Below are 22165 nucleotides of genomic sequence, written 5' to 3' on the forward strand. Positions count from 1 at the left end.
AATCACCAAAACCAGCCTTTTAATTCAGTTCTCAGAGCATTATTTATTCTGCATAAAGAAATGGGAAGAAATAGTATCATATATTTTATACACAGACTGTAGGAATGGGGGAATGAAATGAAACTAGAATGCAGAGAATACAGAAAAATGCAACCTGGCCTACTGCTCTATGAATAAATGAATAAATAAATGTCAGGTAAGTAGGCTGAAACCTTGGGTTAGAGCTACATTGCAAGAACTTGAAAAATGAATGAATGAATGAATGAATGAATCAACCAGTCAAGCCTTTTAAACTCTTAGAAATGCAATGGACACATAATTTTTGAGTCTTTTTTAATTCCCTCAAAACCAAAAACTGATCAACAATGTCATATTACTTCCGACAGATTCTTATAAACTCAGGGAGCTCTCCCTCCTTGATAGAGAGCTATACTGTGGAAGTACTAGGAAATGCAGTATAGCCTTTCCTAGCATAGGGTGTATTATGTTCCTTGTGCGCTCTCATTCTGGGTTCCTCAAAGCTGAGGAAACCACTTCAACTATTCCAAAAGTTTATCTAACTTTGAAATGCAATGTTAATTCTTCTGGCTCCAACATACATGAAGTATACTTTACTCTCAACCATAGAGCACATCAGTGAAGATAATGTTCAAAAATCTGCTGTCCCACAACAAATCAAAATCAGATCTGAGCCTTCATTTCAACTGTAAACTGCAACTAACAAGTCTGGCAACAACACAAAAACTTAATATTCTAACTTAAGCCTACCCCACATCTATTAACCTAACACAAGTTGTAAGAGAAAGAAAAAAGCAAATTCATCAGTCTCTAGTCCTCAATAAAGTTATTTTGGGATGTCTGGCAAACACACTCTCAATGCTTTGCAGGATCAGGCCCTCTTTTCCCTCGCCCAGTTTCTTTTCCAAAGCTCAAGATTCCTCTCAGAATCAGCCACCGTCACCAACCAATTTTTCACTGTCCTGAAAAATTCCTCCCCCGCCCCCAGCCCAAGTCAAAATGTATAAACTTCAAAAATTTGCTTTTAGCAACCCTTGCAAAGAGGGCAAGACATTTTTGAGACAATAGTCATACTGGATGCTCCAGTAAGAGACCCCTTAACTGAATCTTTTTCAACATTCTCTCAAAGTCAGACTTGTAAACTTCTTCAAATTGGCAACTCCAAACAAGGCCTTCTGACTGTTTCAGATAAGCAACTGTGACTTTGTTTATCAAGGACACACATACAGACACGAACAGTTTGGTTCACCAGGGCATAAACTGGGGCCTAGTACTACTGAAGATGCCCAAGGAATTTCATCTGACAGATTAAAGCTCCAAGTGAGTGGATTAAGTAATATCAGTATTCTGATAACCGAGTGTGATGAAGGAAAAGTTGTGAGGCTTAGTTTTGACAATTATTTGCTCTAGGAGCTTGCAAAAGGAATTTCTACTCTCCTTTGCTATGTATTTTCCATGAAATTATACAGGGTACATCCTGCGAGTCAAACTGAGATAAATATGGTTAAAGTAGTCAGTAACATCTAACACTTGGTCCATTTCTCCAGATCAGACAACCCCTACAACGACAGTGACTATTCATTGATTAAACCCTGGGAGAAATAAGATAATGATAATTAACTTCTACAAACCAAAATACATGTGCTGTAACACTTCATTGAATTAGCTGAAAGCTCCTCTTACAGAGATGTGCCACCAACTTCTAATACCATTCAGAAAGTTCATGGGTTGGTGCAGAACACCTAAGACATTGGTAAACTATCTAAAGCATCACATAATCTCTTTACATTTGCAGTAAGACATATTTCATGAAAAACTGGTAATTCCAAGCACCATTATTTAGGGATTTATTAAGACAAAGTAAGAAAACATTCATGCATCTAAAGTGGTTTTATGTTCTTAATCTGTACTTTCCAAACAGCTGACTTAATTTAAAATCAGCTATATCATGATAGGAGATTATATCGTGAAATTTAGGCAATGAGATTTTTTTTTTTTATGGTAACATGACAAAAGATATCCCTAAGTCTAGTGACTAGAAAGTCCCAAAACACAAAAACAATGACCCTCAAAGCTACTTTAATGTAAATCAAAGATTCAAAGTGCAAACAGTACTACTCATTCCAAAGAACCTCATTCAATATTCTACATGTTTGCTCCATTTAAATCAGTTACAGAGAATCTAGTCCAAATCCAGAAACTAAAAAATGTGTATTTGACAACTCAGTACTCAAATCCATGCCTTTTCTGTCACACTCCACAATCACTTACACAATCACAGAAGTGAAGGTTCCACTGAAGCACCTCAATCTTCCCAGGAATAATGACCTGACTTTCTTTGCCCAAGAAAGCACAAGACTATGAATTTTTGAAACTTACCTGTAACATGCCAACTATTTCGACTTTATTAAAAAAGATGAAAGAATGAAGTGTTGATAGCATATTTTCCTCAAAAACTGAGGGAGTGGGTAGGACCATATCTTGAATATACTGTACTCTGTATGTCTGATGTATTTTTTGCTTCAGCTCTGGATCAGATATAGGTATCACCTCTTTAAATTTTGCTGTTTTAGTCAGAAATTCCCTGTGTTTCCGTGACTGTGATAAAGACGGATCATATTCTAGGCATCCAATTACATCCATTATACATTCCTCGGAAAACATGACTTCAAAAAGTGCAGTTCTGTTCAAAAGGAAAATTCCCTTAATAATTTCGTATAAGTGGTGTAGTCCTTCAATGTTCTCCAAGTCTTCGCACACATGAAAAATTTCTAAGAGCTTCTTAATATAACCCTCATTTTCCAGTGCTAGTGCGAGTTTTTCACGACGTAACGGTGAAGGCAGCGAAGATGCCACAAGTTCTGCGATTTCTTCTAGTCGGCTGAGTTCACAGGATGGCAATTCTAGACCTGGTGATGACATATCATCAAAGCGTTCCTCCTCAGATTCATCAACAAGATCCTGAGTAATATCAACAGAAGGGTCTTTGCCTTGAACCTGCAAAATAAAATGTGTCAAAAATGGAGTTTCATTTTACTGTTACTTGAACACATTCTAAAAAATAACATTTAAGTATCACACATTTTTATTTTGTATGGGCAAAACAGAAATGCAAATCTAGTCTGACATTGAGTATAGCTGGTTTGGAAAATAAAAGAGATAATGAGAAGATTTCCTCAAATACAAAGCTTTATAGAACTGTTCCTACATTAGACATCTAACTTTGTTTTCTAAAAATGGGAAGAAGAATAAAGAAAAAACCTACATTTTCTGAGTACTTAAAAAAACCCCAGAAATTCGCGTTATTAATATGGATGGCAACTTCTTAATAGACTACTGAACTAAGCCACTTGTTTCCAGTCTTTATTCTCTGCGGACAGATTTTCAAATGCAAATCAGTATTACATTATTCTAGTGATAGCTTTAAACATTTATCTATAGGTTATTAACTGCTCTTGATGCTTTTCAAAGCTTCCACTACCTCAAACAGAGGAGAGAAGCCAGTCTTGCTAATTTATCTGTTGTTTTCAGTTCTGGAGAGCTGCAAGTCAAAATCTGTTACTGTGCACTTTCTAAATACTCAACAGAGACACAGAATCTTCTCTGAAGAACAAAAGATCTCAAACCAACACTGACAAAAGAATAGTGGAAAATTGACTGTCAGAAAAAGAACGCACAGGACTCGCAAAGATCTCTCCAGAGATATGAGGAAACTGTGGAAAGTATGAATTAGTAAAAAAATACACAGATGCTTGGGCACCAGAGTGTATCATCTTTAATGACATCTTAATTTTAGCATCTGCTTGGAGTCTGATGTGTCAAATTCAGAGAAGCACTGCTGTGCAGAACAGTAGAAGGTGCTGCTGCTTTTAATCTTGAAAATCAGCAAAAGACCCCAGGGAGAAATAATGTTTCATTTATAACAGCAAACTAATACTCAGAATGCTGCTAAACTAAACATATTGTTCTGCTTACACAGCAGCAACCACTTTCTCTATAAATGGTATCAAAGCTTTCCCTTTAGAAGAAGTTTTAATGACTGAGGAAGCTTAAGATCTGTGAAGTACACTAGACACAATTACAATAGCATGGCCTCAAAACAGGATGTAAAGACACTGGTTTCCTACAAAAATATTAGACCTTTACATTAGGGTGAGGAAATTTGGCTTCTTATCTGGGTGTTTCCTAAGAACAAAACTTCCCCCTTCCCCACTTTGTTTCTGTCCCAAGGTTTTGGGCCATTGACTGCTAAGGTCCTTAGAAATGTTTCTGTACTTATTTATGTAACTGGTAAACTGCTGAAACGACTCATTCTTAAAAAAAGGAACAATCTATACACATGTAATTGTGAAACCAGATTTCTTTTGCTTTGTTTCTGTAATTGGTAAGAATGAACTTCAAAACAAAGTGGGGAGAGCTAGATGTTAGTTAAGAACAGAAATAGAGTGCAAAGAAAGATTTAGAATAATTTAGAGAAATCCCATATCATACTAGCATCATAATGTAGCACAGAATTAAGAAAAGTTGTAATACTCTGAAGGGAAGAAAATACCTAAAAAAGAACTGAGAAAGTGAACTAACATCAGTGAATGTATTGATGAAACTCTTTTGGGTCAATAGTTAATACCCAAACAAATATTACAAACAACACTGACTCAGTGACGATACAGTCATCTGGTTGTGGTGGTAAAATGTATGTTAAAATATACACATGCTACATATATATTGTTTGATTTCTTAAAACATTAAGGTGATGATAAAGGGATGGAGCTATCTCCTACTATCAGATCAATCTCTCATAGCCTGGAAACATTTACATAGAAAAAAGTTATGAGAGAAACTCAATATTCCCCTCACCTGAAACAGAAGAATGAGAAACGCAGAAAGAGAAATGTAAATAAAATATGGTTTTATTAAATATACCATATAAAATTTATATATTGTAGTATATTCTGGAAGAAATACACTATAAAACTCACTAAGAGCTCACATGCATTCTTCTCTCTACAATAAAACTTCATAGGTAATCTTTTCCCTTAGGGCTATCCTGAAAGAAGTTAATTATGACATTACTTGTTAGGCAACTTTCTAACTCATTTTGAGCTTCATTTCCTTGGATGAAAACACAACTAAAAAGTTACATTAAGTAGAAAGACTTGAAAATTATCTTAAAAAGTACCCAAAACTTAGATTAGGTTTGTATTAAATTTCTGGAGGAATGAGAAAGTTTTCAAATTTATAAATGCAAAATCTGGGAGAGCTGGCTGAAGAGGTAGTTTTTACTTTCTATCTACTGTTGCTCAAATTCACCTCTCAGAACAGCCTTTGAGTTTTGAACACAAACATTAAAATTAGCTAGGACGTTTAATCTTACATTTATCAAACTTACCTGACATATTTTTTCCCATATTTCATCACAACCCGCTTTTTCTTGAAAGCTAAGTGCCAAATCATAATTTTCAGCTTCAGACCACACAATCAAGGTATCCTTTAAAGAGAGGAAGAGTATTTTCAGGCAATATATTTCAGATTTTATTAACCTAACTAGTGTTTAAAGAGTAAAATTTCAAAATCAAAACAGCCTGACACCTAATTAGGACAGATCAGTATTACAATACAAATGTAACCATCACACTTCATAAATTTTTTATATGTTTAATCATATGATTAAAAACATTCCTGCATAAATCAGAACAAAAAAGTTCCAGAAAGACATCAAAAATTTTTGTTCTTACTTTATGTGACCATAATATTGTAAATCTCAAAAAGTCTGACTTAGAAAATGCACTTCAACCTCAAATGCATTCTCTAATAAAATACAATAACAAAAGCAACAGATTTTGTAGGAGTTTATGTAAGGGTTTTTTTTTAATATCTCAGTTGGACCATATAAAACTTACTTTTCCTGTAGGATCAAAGTTATAACATATATTTTCCTTTTTGTAGACCTCAGAAGACAGTCTGCTAATGCACAGAACAGCTGTTTAAAAGCTAGTCCCAAGATGGCTACAAACTTTAAAGAAGTGAAACAGCACAGTTCACTGCCTGGGACTACATGCACCCAGGCACGCAAGAAAGTTTATTCCAAACTACAATTCTGGAAGGAAGTTTTTCCCTACATTTCTAGAAATTACATGAAACCACACTTAGCTATGTTCACTTCCCAGACACTGAAGCTCTCATCTACTTATTAGGATAGTTCAAGAGTTTATCAGAGCCCTCGTACTGCATGCAAAAACAATATATGAAAGTGGAAGCTGATGCTGCAAACAGCAATGTCACACACTGACAAGGTGTTTGATGTAGTTTACAGAGAGTCTACTAAATAACGCGTAGAATAACTAAATAGAAAATAAAACTAAATTAATAAAAGAAGACAATAAAATCAGCATTGTCTACATGTATTGAATCAGGTTTTATTGTTAGTCTTTTGTCTTCCTGTAACAGCTGAAATATAGCCACAGTCAATACACATAGCTCCACGAAACTGCATTATTTCAGCCAAGTGCTAAACCATGCATTCACTCACTAGGACAAGAGACATGAGAATTTTTCTTATACATAAAATACAGAATTTCTACTTCATTGAATACAGATTTTCTTTAGAGTGGTATTAAAATGAATACTGACAATAAAAAGAAACCTTACATTTAGATTTTGATATGCACTTACCAGAAAACACCTTAAACTAAACTATAATCTAAACAGCACAATCAGCCAGCTCCAATGGGATTGTCAAGCAATACAATATAATCAATTTGCCATTACCAGAGCAGCTATACTGCTTCAGAGGCACTAATGGTTTTACCTTGTAAATGGCAAATAGTTTACCTTTTCCTTTTCCAAAGGGTTGAGGAAGAGGTGGTAGACAGAAGAAAGGGATTTAGGAAGACCACCTCCAAAATACAAAAGGAAGAAAAAAGTCATAATTAATAGTGTATTCTCTACAAGACAGGTCACGGAGCACATTCTCTGGTAATAACAGATTGACAGCACCTGGTACTGCTGACTCCAATAGAGCAAAAAAAAAAAATCAGTTTACAAAAATCTGAAAAGTGATGGTCCCAAAAAAAATTATTTACCATATTTTAAAAACAGTATGTATCTTACTGCATATTAAGTGTCAGTATCAGGTTCAAATTCTAATACATTTATCTCTCCAACTGTACTTCTACTGCAGTAATTTTTAAGGCCACTCTCTCCTTAGCTTCACACTGACTAGTGCTTATTTATTAAAAAAACCCAAACAACACTAACACCAAATTTTAAGTAGACCCTAGCAGAACTTGCAACATTCCCATATAATTACATTTCCATCCAGGTGAAAGTGGTTAGATTTGCAAGCACGTCATTTCCAAAAGACCGAAACGTATTTTGTTCTTGATAAAGAACACAACTAACAAGTGGGGAAATGACTGAAAGAATACTAGTAAGGGCAGTGCTATTTACTTTAACTGCTTACGTTTAATAAACAAAAGCTCTAAGTCTCTGAATAAAATTCAGCAACAGATCAAGACAGAGAAATGAAGGCAGGCTGAGAAAAATGAAAGACAGAAAATTAAACCTGCTTTTGGAAACCAGTCGCAGATGTAGAGAAGTGTATTTGGCCACAGCATAGCAATTTTCCCTTTAACAAGATCATCTACTACTAAACATAGAAGCTCACACCTCCATACAGTCCAATTTTTTTTCAGTTATTTCTTCTTTGGAAAACAAAGCAAAAAATTGCTTAAAGAAATCATTTGAGCAGCAGAACAATCATCTTCCAGTTTTTTTCTCAGTATTAGAAAAGTGTTTTCCAATTTCCAATGTAAAAATTTGAAATTGTTAGTATTTGTTGTCACATCACACAAGGATTTCATATATTATGGTTCCTCAACAGGAATCTATCAATTGCTACTCTCTGGATGATCTTTAGTAAACGGTATTTGTTTGTACAACCTATCTTGCATCAAAGAGCTTTTAAAAAGAGAACATGAAACAAAAAGCACTTCACTCTGTTGCACAATATACAGTTTGTCTAACTTCAAATTCACTGTTAAATGCAGACAGTTGTGACTATAATTTCCATTTTGTTAATCCTACAAAGCTTATAACCATAAAAAAGAACAGTACAGGACTTACACATGTATGAAGAGTGAACGAAATTCTAGATGCAGTTAAAGACAGAAGAACACCTCAATAACAGTCTACTTTCTGTTTATTTTATTTTAAGAAATCTTTGTATGTGCTTGATCTGACATTTCCAGTGTAAGTTGAGTCCACTAACTACTCTGGATCTCTCAGCTATGCAACTGGAGTATCTGCTGCTTCCAAATGTCAAACATTACTTCTTGAAACTCCAGAAAGCAACTGAAATTTGTTAATAATGCCTCTTCCGTTCAAAGAGAAAACAGAAGTAAGGATAAATATACCTAGTAATAGTGGCAATTGCTCAGAGAGGTAAGGAGATATGTCTTGCACATTACATCTTGATGAGCATAACATCTTCAATTTTACTTTGATTCACAATAGCAGTTCTGGCTCAGCTGGATCAAAGACATGTCCTTTGATGTTGCATTTCTTATCTAGTTCTTTGTTATTCTTATCTAGTTCTTTGTTAACAATTAAAATATGAAACCGCAGTATTAAATCATAGCTACACTTTGTTAACTGTCACAAACCTGGACAAAGGTTTTATTATTGATGGATCTTATGCTGAGTTCTCCGTAAGAACCTCAGCACTCTAGCTCCTCATATTTTCAAGATGCATCACAGTTCTTGGCAAGATCTTTTTTAAACAGGATGATAATCAGGAGCTATTTATGTAGAGTTCATGATCTTATTCAAAGATTGAAAAATCATTTGCTGCTTTGCAAAAAAAATATTTTGACAATAGTGCCAGTTGGATATGTAATCATTATCTTAGCCCATGCAAAATTTGCTGTCTCTTTACGACCATTTATATGAATTTGTCTTCTGTTACAATAGTGCGCATTATGACACAAAATGAGGAATTTTAAAATTTAACCAGAAGTTCTGAATATGGCCTCATTTTAGGAGATCTATGTACTTAACATTCCCATAAGGCAGTATCAATCATTTCTACCAGTGGAGGACAGCTTTGTACACTCTGGTCCTTACAAGGGCACAACCCAAGCAAAAATTCAGAATACAGCTGGTGATTCCTGTGCTGCTTCTCTCTCTGCTGGCCGCATCAAGCTCACAGGAAGTAAGCTCTAGTTAGTCAGAGGGGCTCCAGAGGCACTATTGTGTGCTACAGTTTTATTTGAGACATCATGCCTCAGAATCTAACATGCAATAATTTAACCCAGGAAATAGCAGAAATTGCACTGAAGAAAGGGAAGGTTTAGTACCTACCCTATGGCTTTTAGTTTTTTTGAAACTATTGCCAAAAAGCTTCTGACTTACTTCAAGAGTAAAAAGTGTTTGATACATACTGTCAGTCTAAAGTTCTCGCCACAGCACTCACTTAAGATCAACTTTTATTAGACATTTTATCAATTTTATTTAACTATTAGAAAGCTGATTAGTAGGTGTCTTGTACAGCACTCACACAGATCTCCAAAAGCAACCTCTGGGATTTCATCATGAAGAATTTCAGAGCAACTAGTATTCAGGATTTGATTCTGCTATGATTAAATTAACAAAACTGTTACTGTTTGATAATGGACTCTCACTACTGTTCACGTCCAGGGACAAGTCTTCTCCGTAACTCCAAAACATTCTCTTGGCAGCTCTATGAAATTCAATGCACTCACGAAATAGTGATGCCCTAAATTAGGTATTTCACAAATTCTTGCTTTCAGCCTTAAAAAGCAAATGAATCTCTTCCTATGAGCCCTCACATGGTTCAGCCTTATGACATTTTCCTGGCTTCCACAAAGTTCAACACAGCCAGGCTGTTTCTTCACCTCCTGGACTGCCTGATTGCTAGCTCCTTATCTAATTCCTTAGGTTGTTTACAGTCACAGACACTTCCCTGGACATACCAACCCACCTTTCAGCATCTTGCTATCTAAATATTTATAATCAAAAAGTACAGCTTCATAATTTCAGGTTTCTCTTTATGTATTAAACTACTTGGACTACCCAGGCTTTTTAAGTTAAATACAGCATCAGTGTGGTAGGCCATGGCAGAATATTCAAGCTAAAAACCCCACCCAAGTAATGTAATATAAAGTTTCAGTTCTGCATTTGGTTTCACTCACTTTTTCAACTAGAACCTGGATGTGCTAACAATTTATTCAAAAAACTAATTAACATGTCAAAGGCATACTCAAATTGTGTTCTACTAGCTTCTGTGAAAGCTCAACAGTTACACACAACTTTTCAATGAGTGATTTCATAGCTGCATTTCCATGAATCACATGGAATAAAATCAGTTTATTAGTTCTGCAGCAGAAACTTGATTTACTGGCTGTACTCAGCAATAGCAGAAAAATCAGAATACACAGGAATTGTGACATGAAGGGACATGAAACGTATGTTAATTTAAAAGAGATGAACCGCGCCACCCCAAACCCAAGAGCAGCCCACCCTTCCCCTTGTTTATTCCCTCACCCCACAGAGCCACACACTTTTCCTTACTATCCTTAGCTACAATATGCACAAATTTTATTGAAATAGTTTCACTGCTGGATTGCTTCTCATGACAGCAAAGGTATGAAGCTCATCTTCTCTGAGCATTTGGTCAGTGCCCTTTTTCATATTTTCAAAACTTGGCTTTTTTATAAGAAGTCTGCTCTCCAATATTCAAGGATGGCCACCTTCAAGTTACATAGCAATAGTAGCTGGATTAACTTAATCTTTTTATTCTTGTGAGGAACTGAAAAAAAAGACTGCAAAAGGAAAAGACACAAGACACATCTAGGGCAGAGGCAGGACTCTGCAGGTGGAAGCTGTAAATAAGTCTTCTTTGTATCAGGCACAGAAAGGGATGCAATACATACTTCATCACTATGTTACAGGATGCTCATGGATGCATCTAAAAAAGCTGAGGATACAGGTCTTTACTGTTCTATTTTTAAAGCATTGCCAAAGTATACTGAAAAGCTATACACCAGTCCACACTCATATCAGGTTTCTCCATAGATAAATGCTACATGTATAGAAGGATTTTTAATCATTTAGGGCTGCATAGGAATAGGTGTTGTCCTAATATACTAGTGCAATTACTCATTTTCTGAATAAGGATCACTTGTTTAAGAACAGCATCTTTGTCATCAACATTTTGAAATTTCAGTACTTTAAACTCCCCAACCCACAATTAAAGTATCTTCTACCTTTACTAGAATATTAAGAAAACAACCAACAACAGAAAAGCTAAGTATTCTACTTGTGACCCAGCAATTCCTTGTATAACTAAATTACTCTTACTAAACAAAATTTGCTTTTAAGGTGAATGCTACCACCTACTCAGTAATTAAATCCAGTAATATTCCATGGCAAAGTTATAGGACCATTTATTGTAACATTAAAAAAAACAAAACACCAACAAAACTTAACATAGAGCTGTAAACAAGAATAAAAATCAGGTGCTCATGTGGCCGTATTGTGCAAATTTTGCTTTTTCTGAAGAAGTTTCTGCCTACAAAGAGTACATTGACATAAGAAATAGTAAGTCCTGGTTTTGAGCCACAGGACATTAGTTTCTCAGGTTGTTTTATTTCTAGCTTTTTTTCCTCATATGGCTTCCTTTCTTCTAGCTATAGTATAAATAGTGATGAGTCTGCCGGGAAGTGCATGGTTCAGAGCATCAATGAACTTCCACTGGTAGCAATTCTATGTTGCAGGATCAGATGCATAAACTTATCTTTCTTTTTGAACATGGCAGAAAATGGCTCTTCATTGTCACAGACTAATTAATTTGACTACTGAAAAGGTATTCAAAAGACTATATCTCAATTTCATGCTTTAATGAATTATTTCAAACCTCCAGATGGCAGGTAAGTCTGGGAAGACTGGGAACTAGACTGTGCAAACTGAAGAATCTCAGGTTGATGTATGAAAAATGAGTCCCTAAGCAGGACTCAAGATCTCCTAAATAATCTTTCTCTCCAAAGGCAGAAAGTTGTGTTTAGCACCACAAATGGCAGTCACTGCTTTCAATACTAAACACCAAGAAATATAAAGCAGACAACTGGGATAAAATCATACTACAAGCTCAGCTTCACAGGTATAGTTTTTGTTGGGGTTTTTTTTTGTTGCAGTTTTGTTTTGGTTTGGGGGTTTTTTTGGTGATTTGGTTGGTTTTCTTTGCTTTAGTTTCCAAAGGAACAGAGACAGCACGGCAAACTTGTCCTCAGGTCTTCACAATAGCATTTTGATAAATAATTATCTAAGCTATCCAGTTATTAAAACACACATACGTAAACCATGAGATTGCATAATTTGTGGTATCAGCAATTAACAAGACTATCTACTTCACACTAGCACTAACAGATCAGCATAGGTAGAAGGTTCTTTTACCAGTTGAAGGACTTCACTGTTTATCACAAAGGTATATACAGGCTTCCTTTGCTGAAGGATCCAACACAACTGGCATAGCAAAGTTTCCCAAGAGTTTAGTACACATTATCTCTCCTTGCTTCCAACCACAGACTGTTGCAGTCGATCCAGTAAAAGACTGTTTCTTCTTACAAGCCTCATGTCAGCTTAGACAAAAGTCAGAACGCATCCATTTATTCCTTTAGGTATACAAAGTGCTCACAAGCTGCATGCTGCGTCACGGCAGAAATGCATGTGCTGCTGTGTACCCCTTAAAACAGCATGGAGGTTCACCCTCACAACAAAATTCTGAGATAAAAGACTGGTAATATTGTAACACAGCCACTTGGAAGTTTTAAGTCTTAGACTTCTGGGAGATTTTTCTTGAAATTTTCTAAGTGCAACTAACAACAGCAGGCAAGCTGAAAAGCAAGTCTTCTATCTACAATTTCACTGGTAGTGAAGTGACCTAAGTGGCCTTCTGCAATCAAAAAAGAAAGATCTCACTCACTCTTCCATCTCAGTTCCACAAATGGATCCTCTGTAAGGTGGTTTGAAAGTTCTGCCAGCATAGAGAGTTACCAGTTTTTGAAGAGGGATTTGAAGTACCAAGTTGATTTTCTTATGCTTTAGTAAGTTTAAGCCAGAGTTCAAGGAGCAGAGCTGGAAAGAAACTGACTCTTTCTTTCAGCTGCTAAGCTCCAAGCTTAGCTCATATGGAATCAGGTTTAAACTCTGAACTTGCCTTTTACTAAGGGAAAGGATAAGTAGGCCTCACACAAAAGAAAACAGGCTACAGAACAGATTTAATACACACACCAAGAAACATTTGATATTTCTAAGGACCAGAGTGGAGCCCGATATCCAATCTATATTAGAAACTGGTTGGCTTAAATAATATGAACAATCCATTTGCAAATATAAATTTCTGTCTATGCAGCATTTGAAAGCTTTAAAAACAGCACTTTTCCTTCTCCAGCACAGAGAATGTACAGTGCTGTTGCAATGGGACAGATTCATGTTAATTATTTTTATTTCTCTAGCCATGTTTCCACAATGACCAGTATGATTTATGCAGCACTAGGTTACAATATATGCCTGACCCGGAGGAGGAAATGCTGTTACACTGACTGGCATGTGTGGTGGTTTGCACCAATCTTACAATTTTATGCCTACCAGAAGAAGCTTTCATGTCTGATGTGGCATAAAGCCAATTTAGACAGAAAACTCACTCCTCAGTGCTCTTTTAACCAATTAAAGCCAGCAAAGCAAGTTTACACCAGATCAGCACTTTATGCCATACAGCTGTGAAATATTCAGTGTCACTTCAGGGTTTTAAAGCTCAAGTTACTGTATCATAGAACCATGACCTCAAGCTAGTCAGGATTACAGCTAAAACTTAGTCTGCTTAGCATTTTTGCAGGTCTTACACTCTGGAATTGATTCTCCAGACCCACAGTGGCCTTATCATTTGTTCAGTATGGGCTGCCTACACACTGCATTACGAATATATCAAGAGATAGATACAGGTTAAATTTTTTAAGGAAGGGTATTTTTGGCCCATACTGGTTCTCCCCATTTATTTAAAAATACAATCATACAAACAACTGCAGTGACACAACCATTAGGACTGCCTGTGAACTAAACAACAGTATATCCATTCCTGTAATAAACTAATAAAGCTGAAAGACTGAAAACTGTTTTAATACATTAATTGTACCCGACAAGATTTTAACAAGTCTGAGCTGACCAAACAGGCAACAAAATACAATCTGGCTCAGCATTTTTAAACCTGTAAGGGCAATTCCCAGCATCCATGAAATAAGCACAGGAAATAAAGTACAAAACCTACACAGTTCACTTCTCAGAAGCATTCTTTAGGGGCTCACAGTGTATGGCTTAAGTAATAGAAGCAACGTGCTTCAAACTGAGGTGAGAAGCTGCTTTTATGCACACAGAATGCTCTGGAGCAGTAGTAACCCATACCCACCTTCTAAGTAAAAGATAAACAACGGTTAACATGTAAATAGCTTTAAAGCCTTCTAGTCTTTCCTTGAATAAAAATACATTTAAAGTTATAGCATCTTAAATATAAAGAAAAAAGACAGATGATACTAAGTTTCAGATACTATAACCCTCAGTAACCTCGGCTACTTTGTGGTTCTTCCAACTATGTTTTGACTGTCTCCTCCAAAGCAATTTCTGTTGCAAAACAGAGTGTATAACTTCACAAAAAATGCAGAGAAGTAGCACATGATCATGTAATGGACAAAAATGGTGCAAACTACTCCACCTATTTTTGGCACAAGAACATAAAATATAACTTGCAAGAGAGGCAAAAAAATTACTATATTGCTACACTGTTGGTTGTATACTCTTAAAGACCCTGCCTTTAAACATGAGGAAAAGAAAAGTATGTTTACCTGTTGCTTCTGGTATGCAGTGTTCGGATTAATTTTGGACTCCAAAAGAAGAGAGCCTAGAAAAAAAAAAGTTCCACTTATTTATATGCGTGCTAAAATTTTAATCTCCACATGAACTTTCTTATCACTCTTTCCTTGATCAACAGTAAGTCTCCTAACCCCTACCCTTGAGCTTTATATTTCATTTGCCCCTCAAAGATATTGTTCACATATAGTACAGAATAATGCTCTGAGGACTGAATTTTAAACCTTTCTTATTCTGAATAATAGCTTTTCCACAGAAAATTTTTTAGACATGATAAAGTCTTAAGTCAGCATGCCAAAAGAATTTCAGTAACATTCCAGAGATTACCAATGGTTGTTTTGTGTGAAAATTCTAATAATGTGGCATTTGTACTTAAAGGTTAGCTAAAACACTTATTTTCCTAGAAACAAATGCTTAGAGCAGTAACCATTGTGACTGCTAATACCAGAAAACTTCCCACAATACACTCAGGAACAATTGTTTCACAGCAGGTTTTACTGATGTAAGACACAGAACAGCAATTCCATTCTCATGTCTGTGTCTTCTTTCCCTTCCTTTTACATGTTAGCATCCTCGTGTCATATTTAAACAACCTGAAGCATGGATCTATGCAAAAACAACTTTTAAAACTGACTTTATTTTTGGACCAATCACTTCCTTCATCCACCTTGCTACTCAGCTGCACTAATGCCAGTGCATGACTAACTGACATATTTGCAGAGCTTCACTCAGCTTACAGGAAGAAATACTGATAAATTAACTTGCATTGTCAGTCACATAATTAAAATGTAAGGCTACAAGCACCCTTTTAATGTGGCATTTCTCCATTTACTTGCCTGGTTAAATTTAGGCTTTAAGAAAAGTCCAAACTTTCTCTACAAAAAAGTGTTAACTTCTCAGTTTCATCACTATAGTTCTAAGGCAAATGTATACTTAAAATATGGGCTGCTCCCCATCTGTTCATTCCCTAGCCTGGACTGAGACCAGAGTGCTGCACTGACCCAGGTGCAGCACCTTGCACCCCATAAGGTTCACAAGGGCCCACTTCTCAAGCTTGTGCAGGTCCACGTGGATGGTATTCTATCCCTTAGGCATGTCAACCACACCACTGCAGCTTGGTGTCACCTGTAAAACTGCTGAGGGTGCACTCAATCCCTCTGTCTGACACTGATGATGATGTTAGCCCTGGGGATGTGAGGGAAGAGACTAAGGAACCAGATCACAGAACTTCACTTCCTGTAAGAGTGGTGTATCATTAAATAATTACATAAATATCAGAACATTCCATTGTCCGATGAGAAATGTTACTACTTGACAAATTTAGAAGCTTTACCAATGATTTTTATATTCACTAGCTTACTATGTATGCGATCATCAGATACAATTAAGTATTTTTTTCAAATTAATGTACCTTTGAAGGCTGCTTGTTCCTAACTTCTGTTTTCTACAAGAGGCAGCCTTCACTAATGAAGTTGGCTTGAGAAGCTATCACCCTGTCTCAACTGCTCTTGGAGTAAAAGCTGTTTACAAACTCAGATACAATTCAACAACAAAACTGAAATAAATACCTCTCAAGGGAAAACAAGACACACAGAAAAAGCTCCCTTGCCTCAGCCCAAATATACTATTCAGGTTTTTTGGAGTTTTTCCAGTTTTCTGACATGCACCAGCTCTGTTACCAAAGCAGCTTATTTGCTTAAGTGTAACTGCGTAACTAAAGAAAAAAATAATCACAAACCATAGAGCAGGACAGAGAAGGAAAACATCTAAGATGGGGTTTACAGACTAATCCAATACATCGCTCATACTTTGGCCATAGTCTCAAGCTTTGCATTTTGAGTTTGTCTAATGAAAATAGAATCTAAAACCAGCCTTTTCCATTACAATCGTAAGATACAGAGTCGGTTGTGTTTTCAAAGTCCCAGCTTTTACTACACAACATCTTAGAATATTATTTGTGCTATTAAATTGGTTGACAAACTCCTATAAAGTCTTAACTCTCTAGAAATATTTAATAGTAGCAAGTATGAACTAGAATCTTCTAAGAATCAAAAGTAATTGATAATTTCAACATCATATTTTAATGGCTGAACACAGACCTACAGACATGTAGGTCCCAACCTTAGAAGAATATCATACATAACCTGAACGCCATGTTTGACAAAATACTATTTAAAAAACTGAAAATGACTGAATGCAGACACTTCATTTTCCAAGCTAGAAGCAGACAATAGAAAATTACTTCTTTACTAGACTTACCAAAAAAAGAGCATTTATTCTTATCTACTAAACCTGATGCTTGCAGGAAAGACAAATCAAACTTTTTAAGGCTTGAATTGCTTCTCACTACCGTGATTCAACTTATTCCTCACCATTTTGGACAATAACTAGAAAAATATTGATCTGGAGATAGAAACATACTGAAGGGTAAATTGTGCTCTATAACTAGTAACAGCCCCAGATCCATCCTTCTGGAGAATAAGACGCTCCATTTGTGCGGGAAGTTCCCCAAAAAGGGTTCAAAAAGTCAAAGATCAGTGACTAATCTACTAGTTAGTTCAGTGAGTTTATTTCATACACTAAATTTTACAGGATCAGGCTCCTTCCTGGTATGAGGCAATGTTAAATCTTTGTTACTTGCATGTGGAAACCAGACAGTAGCAACAGATGTCTGAAACACAGATATATTATTTAGAAAAAGATTACAGAAATGTAACACACCACAAATAAACTTCCATTCAAAGTCATTATCACTTGTCTGAGATGCTTCTGTCATAAGCATTACTTTCTATGTAGGTATTTTTCCATTGGTACTATCCCAGAAAATGTTAAGACCATCCAGTCTACTTCATAAAAATACACCAACAAAAACTTCACCTTGACCCAATGACTCTATTCAAAGTTAGGTAAGACCTGAAAACTCACCTGTATGCAAACTATGTTTTTAGTAAATGTTCCAAAATCATGCAGATCTAGTTACTTTTTAAATTACAGCATTGAATGAATTTGTAAAGGTAACTGCAAAACACTGGAGCCAAAAAATAATCCCCAAACCCACGTATAAAAAGGAAAACTAACTTGCAGAATTCTTTTACCTGCCACTGTAATGCAATAAGCACAGCTGGGGGTTTTGTTAGTAGAAAACAACATCCTGTGCTCCAGAAGGAATGTGTGTATAGGGAAGGACTTGCTCAAAAGAGATCACATACAGATATTCAATGCTATTTTCAATCCTATTTAGAGACACCAAATATCCCAATTCAACAGTCTTATTAAACAACAAATTTGTAGCTTTGTTTACAAATATGCATTTGTAAGAGACCAGTTAATGTGGAACACTGCTCCTCTCCCACCAAACTACTACATAGAGTCTTCCTCAAAAGCAGAAAAAAAAAAAGTGCTGTTCATTACCCCTCACCAGTATAAACATGTTTACATTTAAATGAAAGTTTAAATTCCAGAGCTGCTTCTTGCAAAATGCACACAGAGGTTTAAGTTCTGCAATCAGTTCTGCTGCAACTGAATCAGAAACTAATCCTCAGAAACTCAAGAAACAGCTCAAATTGTTTTTGTAGAAATTGTAGAAAGAGTTCTACAATTCAAAGAGAATATTCCTGAGTCTAAGACACTTCCGGAGGGTCAAACACAAATATTAAGGAAAGGGGAGAACCAGGAGAAAAGCAACAAAATCATCTTCCCCCATTCTTTTTTTTTATTTTGATCAAAGATAAACAATGTGTTGCTTGCCTAAAAACAAGCCAATAAAATCAGTCCCTTGAGTTTGAACAAGGTAAAAAAAACTTAAGCCAAGTTTTGTCTAAGCCTGCTAGCTGTACAGGTTTACTGATACCTGTACTACAGAAACAGCAAGGATAGGTGCTTGCCCTTTGGCAGAAGTCATTAACATACAGAAGCAGCAAACTGCAACTTCTGAATGAAAATTATGAGCGTTCCTAAAAGAGAGCTCACAAATATAGCATGTAATGGAGGAATTAACTTTCAGATATAGGACCAATAAGTTTTAATTAAAGGTTTAAACTTTCAAATTAACACAAATTATTTGAACAGCAACATTCTCTTTAGAGGTCACTTCAGTCATCTGGGCTCAAAAAAAAAAGGTGATCTGAAACCATGCAGTAAACCCCAAGAAGCACAGATATTTTAAGAATAAGGTGGGCCACTGTAGCCTAAAATGCCATGTCAGAAACAGGTAAGAAATCAAAGGCTTCTGATGACACAAAGAAACTCATATGGTAGGTGATAATTTGTAAGAAAATATTTCACTCTTGCTCTGCTGCAATTCAAGTAGAATACATTACACCTAGGAATCACACAGAGAAACTTTCCAGGGTTTTAAAGAAAAATTGAATAGCTATTAAAGAGTAAAAAAATTACAATTTCATGCTTCAAAGCATAATAAACCTGATATGAAAGCAATTTATGGTATTTCTGTTCTAAAATTGATTATTCCAAATTGTCCGCAATGACTCTTAACAGTTTAGTGCCTGGCAACATTAGACATGCAGCTAGCAACATAACTCACTCATCTACTCTAAATTATTTTCTTTTATGATGGTGTTAAACACCAGCACAACTTAAAAAAAACACTCCTACAGATAAAAAAGCCTTTTACTCAGTTGTTATTCCTCCAGTTCCAAATGACAGCTTACTCTGGACGTGGCATACTGATTGTACTTGCCTTATCTGAGCACCCTGACTGCGCTATAAAATCTCGACCATTTGTAAAGCAGCCTACTACACCAAGTCATAGCTGCAAAATCCAAAGACTGAACCGTGTGCTAGCCCACATGGTCAGCCAAAGAAACCACTGGTAATTCTGCTGTTGATCGGTGCATAGCCAAACTGGTCCTTTAACAGGAGTGGGAATTTCACACACATGAGAACAAACTACTGCTGACATCCCCAGCACCTCCCCTACTCAGGAAATGGAGCCTTCACCTTCAGGCAGATCCCGAGGTTTTCTGTCAGCTTCCTGGAGTAAGTCAGTAAGAATATGCCAGTGTGCACAGGATGAATCTCAGCTCAAAGGCTAGGAAAAGCTGGTTTAGAAATGCAGGAAGGAAGAAGTTTCATTGTGAAAAGAGGAGGAGCTGACAAAGAAAGACAATACAAAAATGCAATGGAAACATGGAGGCAAATGGTGTACAGTTCGGTTCCTACTACCTGTATGTCTTTGTTAACTGGGAAAAAGTTAAAAATCACAGTCAACTATTTCATTTAGTTAAAAAAGCATGCAAGGAAACACAAATTGCACAGTATATAAAGCCCAGTTATGGCATTACCTTTTTCCAAATTATTTGCTCACATGTAAAAATGACTATTTGCCTTCAAAATTAGCACACAAACAATAGACATTGGGAGTAAACAGAATATAAATCAGATTTTATGAGGTGTTTACACAAGCAAGTTAGAAAAACTAGGCTATTAATAGAGTGCACATTTACCCAGGACTGATACTACCTACTATATTAAGAACTTTAACTCTGTGTATTAGTCAATACTTTGAAGAACAAAGTACACAGATGGAGAGAGATCTAAAGTGTATATCCTACCAAATAAACATATGTGCATTAGGTGCAATTAGTAAATTTGAGACAGTTCTGCTTTGATTAGAGTATCTCAGCTATGCAAGATAAAACAATGACTTAATTTTAATTTTTCTACCAATTTGTATCTTCCTTCTTAAAGATGTTCATTTACAAGGGAGCTGGCAACAACAGTTCAACTCAGTTCAGTCAGTCTGAAGCACACATATCCCACTGAAGGTTAATAAATGGGTTTCAGTTCGAATGAGCTATTTCTTCTTCACAAGCAGGTTAGGAACCACAGATCTTTTGATTTATTTTTTAAAAATATTTTTCAAAAAACAAACAAAAATCCCCCAAACAACACCACCACAAAACAGAAAATTTTTAACACACGGGAGACATGACAGGTTTTTAAACATGACCCAAACAACCATGTAGGCAGCCAGGACAGTATCTATGACAAAACACAGTGTAAAAATTAGCCTAAAAATTTAGTGATTATTTTTTTAATTCCCTCCTCATGTTGAAATTAAACTAAATCTATTCCCATTTCATATGTTTTCTCTTTCACTATGAAGCTGGTCAAGGTTTAAATGCATCTTCCTCACTGTAAAATAAATAAAAATCAGGTATCAGTTTAACCTTTTAAAATAAAATCAAGAAACTACAAGATCTCTCTGGGGACTTAGCAAAAGCTCAGTTACCAAAATCCTGGTTAGATGACTTATTCCTCCAAATCAGTTTTGATCTTTGCCATAGAGATTACATATTGTACAGTTTATCAGAACTTTCTCAAAATGTAAGGATTAACGATTCTCAAGTTGCTTTTCATCCTACTCCCTACAATAAAGAAGCTCAGTAAATAAAATTATAAGGTCTGTTGACAGTCACAAGCTACAACTAGATCTACAAGTCGCTAAATACAGTAGTTATACATCTAATGAAGTATTAAGTCATGCACTGACAGACTTTAAAAGCCAAATGGTACAAGCTTGATACTGTTAAGTACATATTTTAAAATCACTGATCACAGCAGTCGTGAACTCAACCAACTGTCAAGACTAGCCCAAACATGTAGCTACAGGGCTAGTTATTACTACTTAATATATACAACTGACATATGTTGCCAGAAAACGTGAAAGAAGTTAATCTTTAATTTTAAATTTATTTTCAGGAAACCCTAGAACCACTGGAGGACTGAGAACTCACATTCCATTAAAAAAAAAAAAAAGGCGTCTCTGAAAATGCTGTTCTGTCCATTGTATTGTCTTTCCTACCATAACCATACTTTGAAAACCGTTGGTAGCTGTTAGAATGTTTTACATAATTCTAAAAGCTACCAAAGAAAAGGGCAGATGGAAACAGAAGGGTGTTAGCCATCCAACGATCTTCTGAAAACAAACACTAAAAACCAAAATCTAAGTTTTGAACAACTTCCATGAGAAGATCGCTTCCAGAAACATCCAATGACCAGTTTTGAAACAAGACCAGTAGATATCCAAACCCATTCAAGATTTACAACGAGACTCGAACGCCTTTTGCATGCAACACTGTATTCAACAAATGCCTACTACGCTTGCATTTGATGGCAATCTTCTGTTCCTATCACTTGGCCTAGCACGAATGAACCCTGGTTACTGCCTACTTGCTTTTAGGAATAC

At 35.9% G+C, this 22165-nt stretch overlaps 1 protein-coding gene across 2 annotated transcripts in view; it reads right to left on the minus strand.

Moving 5' to 3' along the window:
• The window catches only part of PPP4R3A (protein phosphatase 4 regulatory subunit 3A), a 43291-nt gene that overhangs the window by 18685 nt on the left and 2441 nt on the right, over positions 1 to 22165 (minus strand). Inside the window, exons 2-5 of one of the 2 annotated variants that reach the window (XM_086893050.1) lie at positions 19915 to 20015; positions 14931 to 14986; positions 5408 to 5506; positions 2398 to 3015 (exon numbers count right to left, since the gene is read on the minus strand). In XM_086893050.1, coding sequence (XP_086749176.1) covers positions 2398 to 2940 — 543 coding nt within the window. In that variant the 5' untranslated portion in view covers positions 2941 to 3015; positions 5408 to 5506; positions 14931 to 14986; positions 19915 to 20015. The remainder of the gene's footprint in view (positions 1 to 2397; positions 3016 to 5407; positions 5507 to 14930; positions 14987 to 19914; positions 20016 to 22165) is intronic. The other variant, XM_023927689.2, reaches the window with a different exon arrangement.

The sequence above is a fragment of the Cyanistes caeruleus genome, chromosome 6 (assembly GCF_971803275.1).
Source record: "Cyanistes caeruleus chromosome 6, bCyaCae1.hap1.1, whole genome shotgun sequence".
NCBI lineage: Eukaryota > Metazoa > Chordata > Aves > Passeriformes > Paridae > Cyanistes > Cyanistes caeruleus.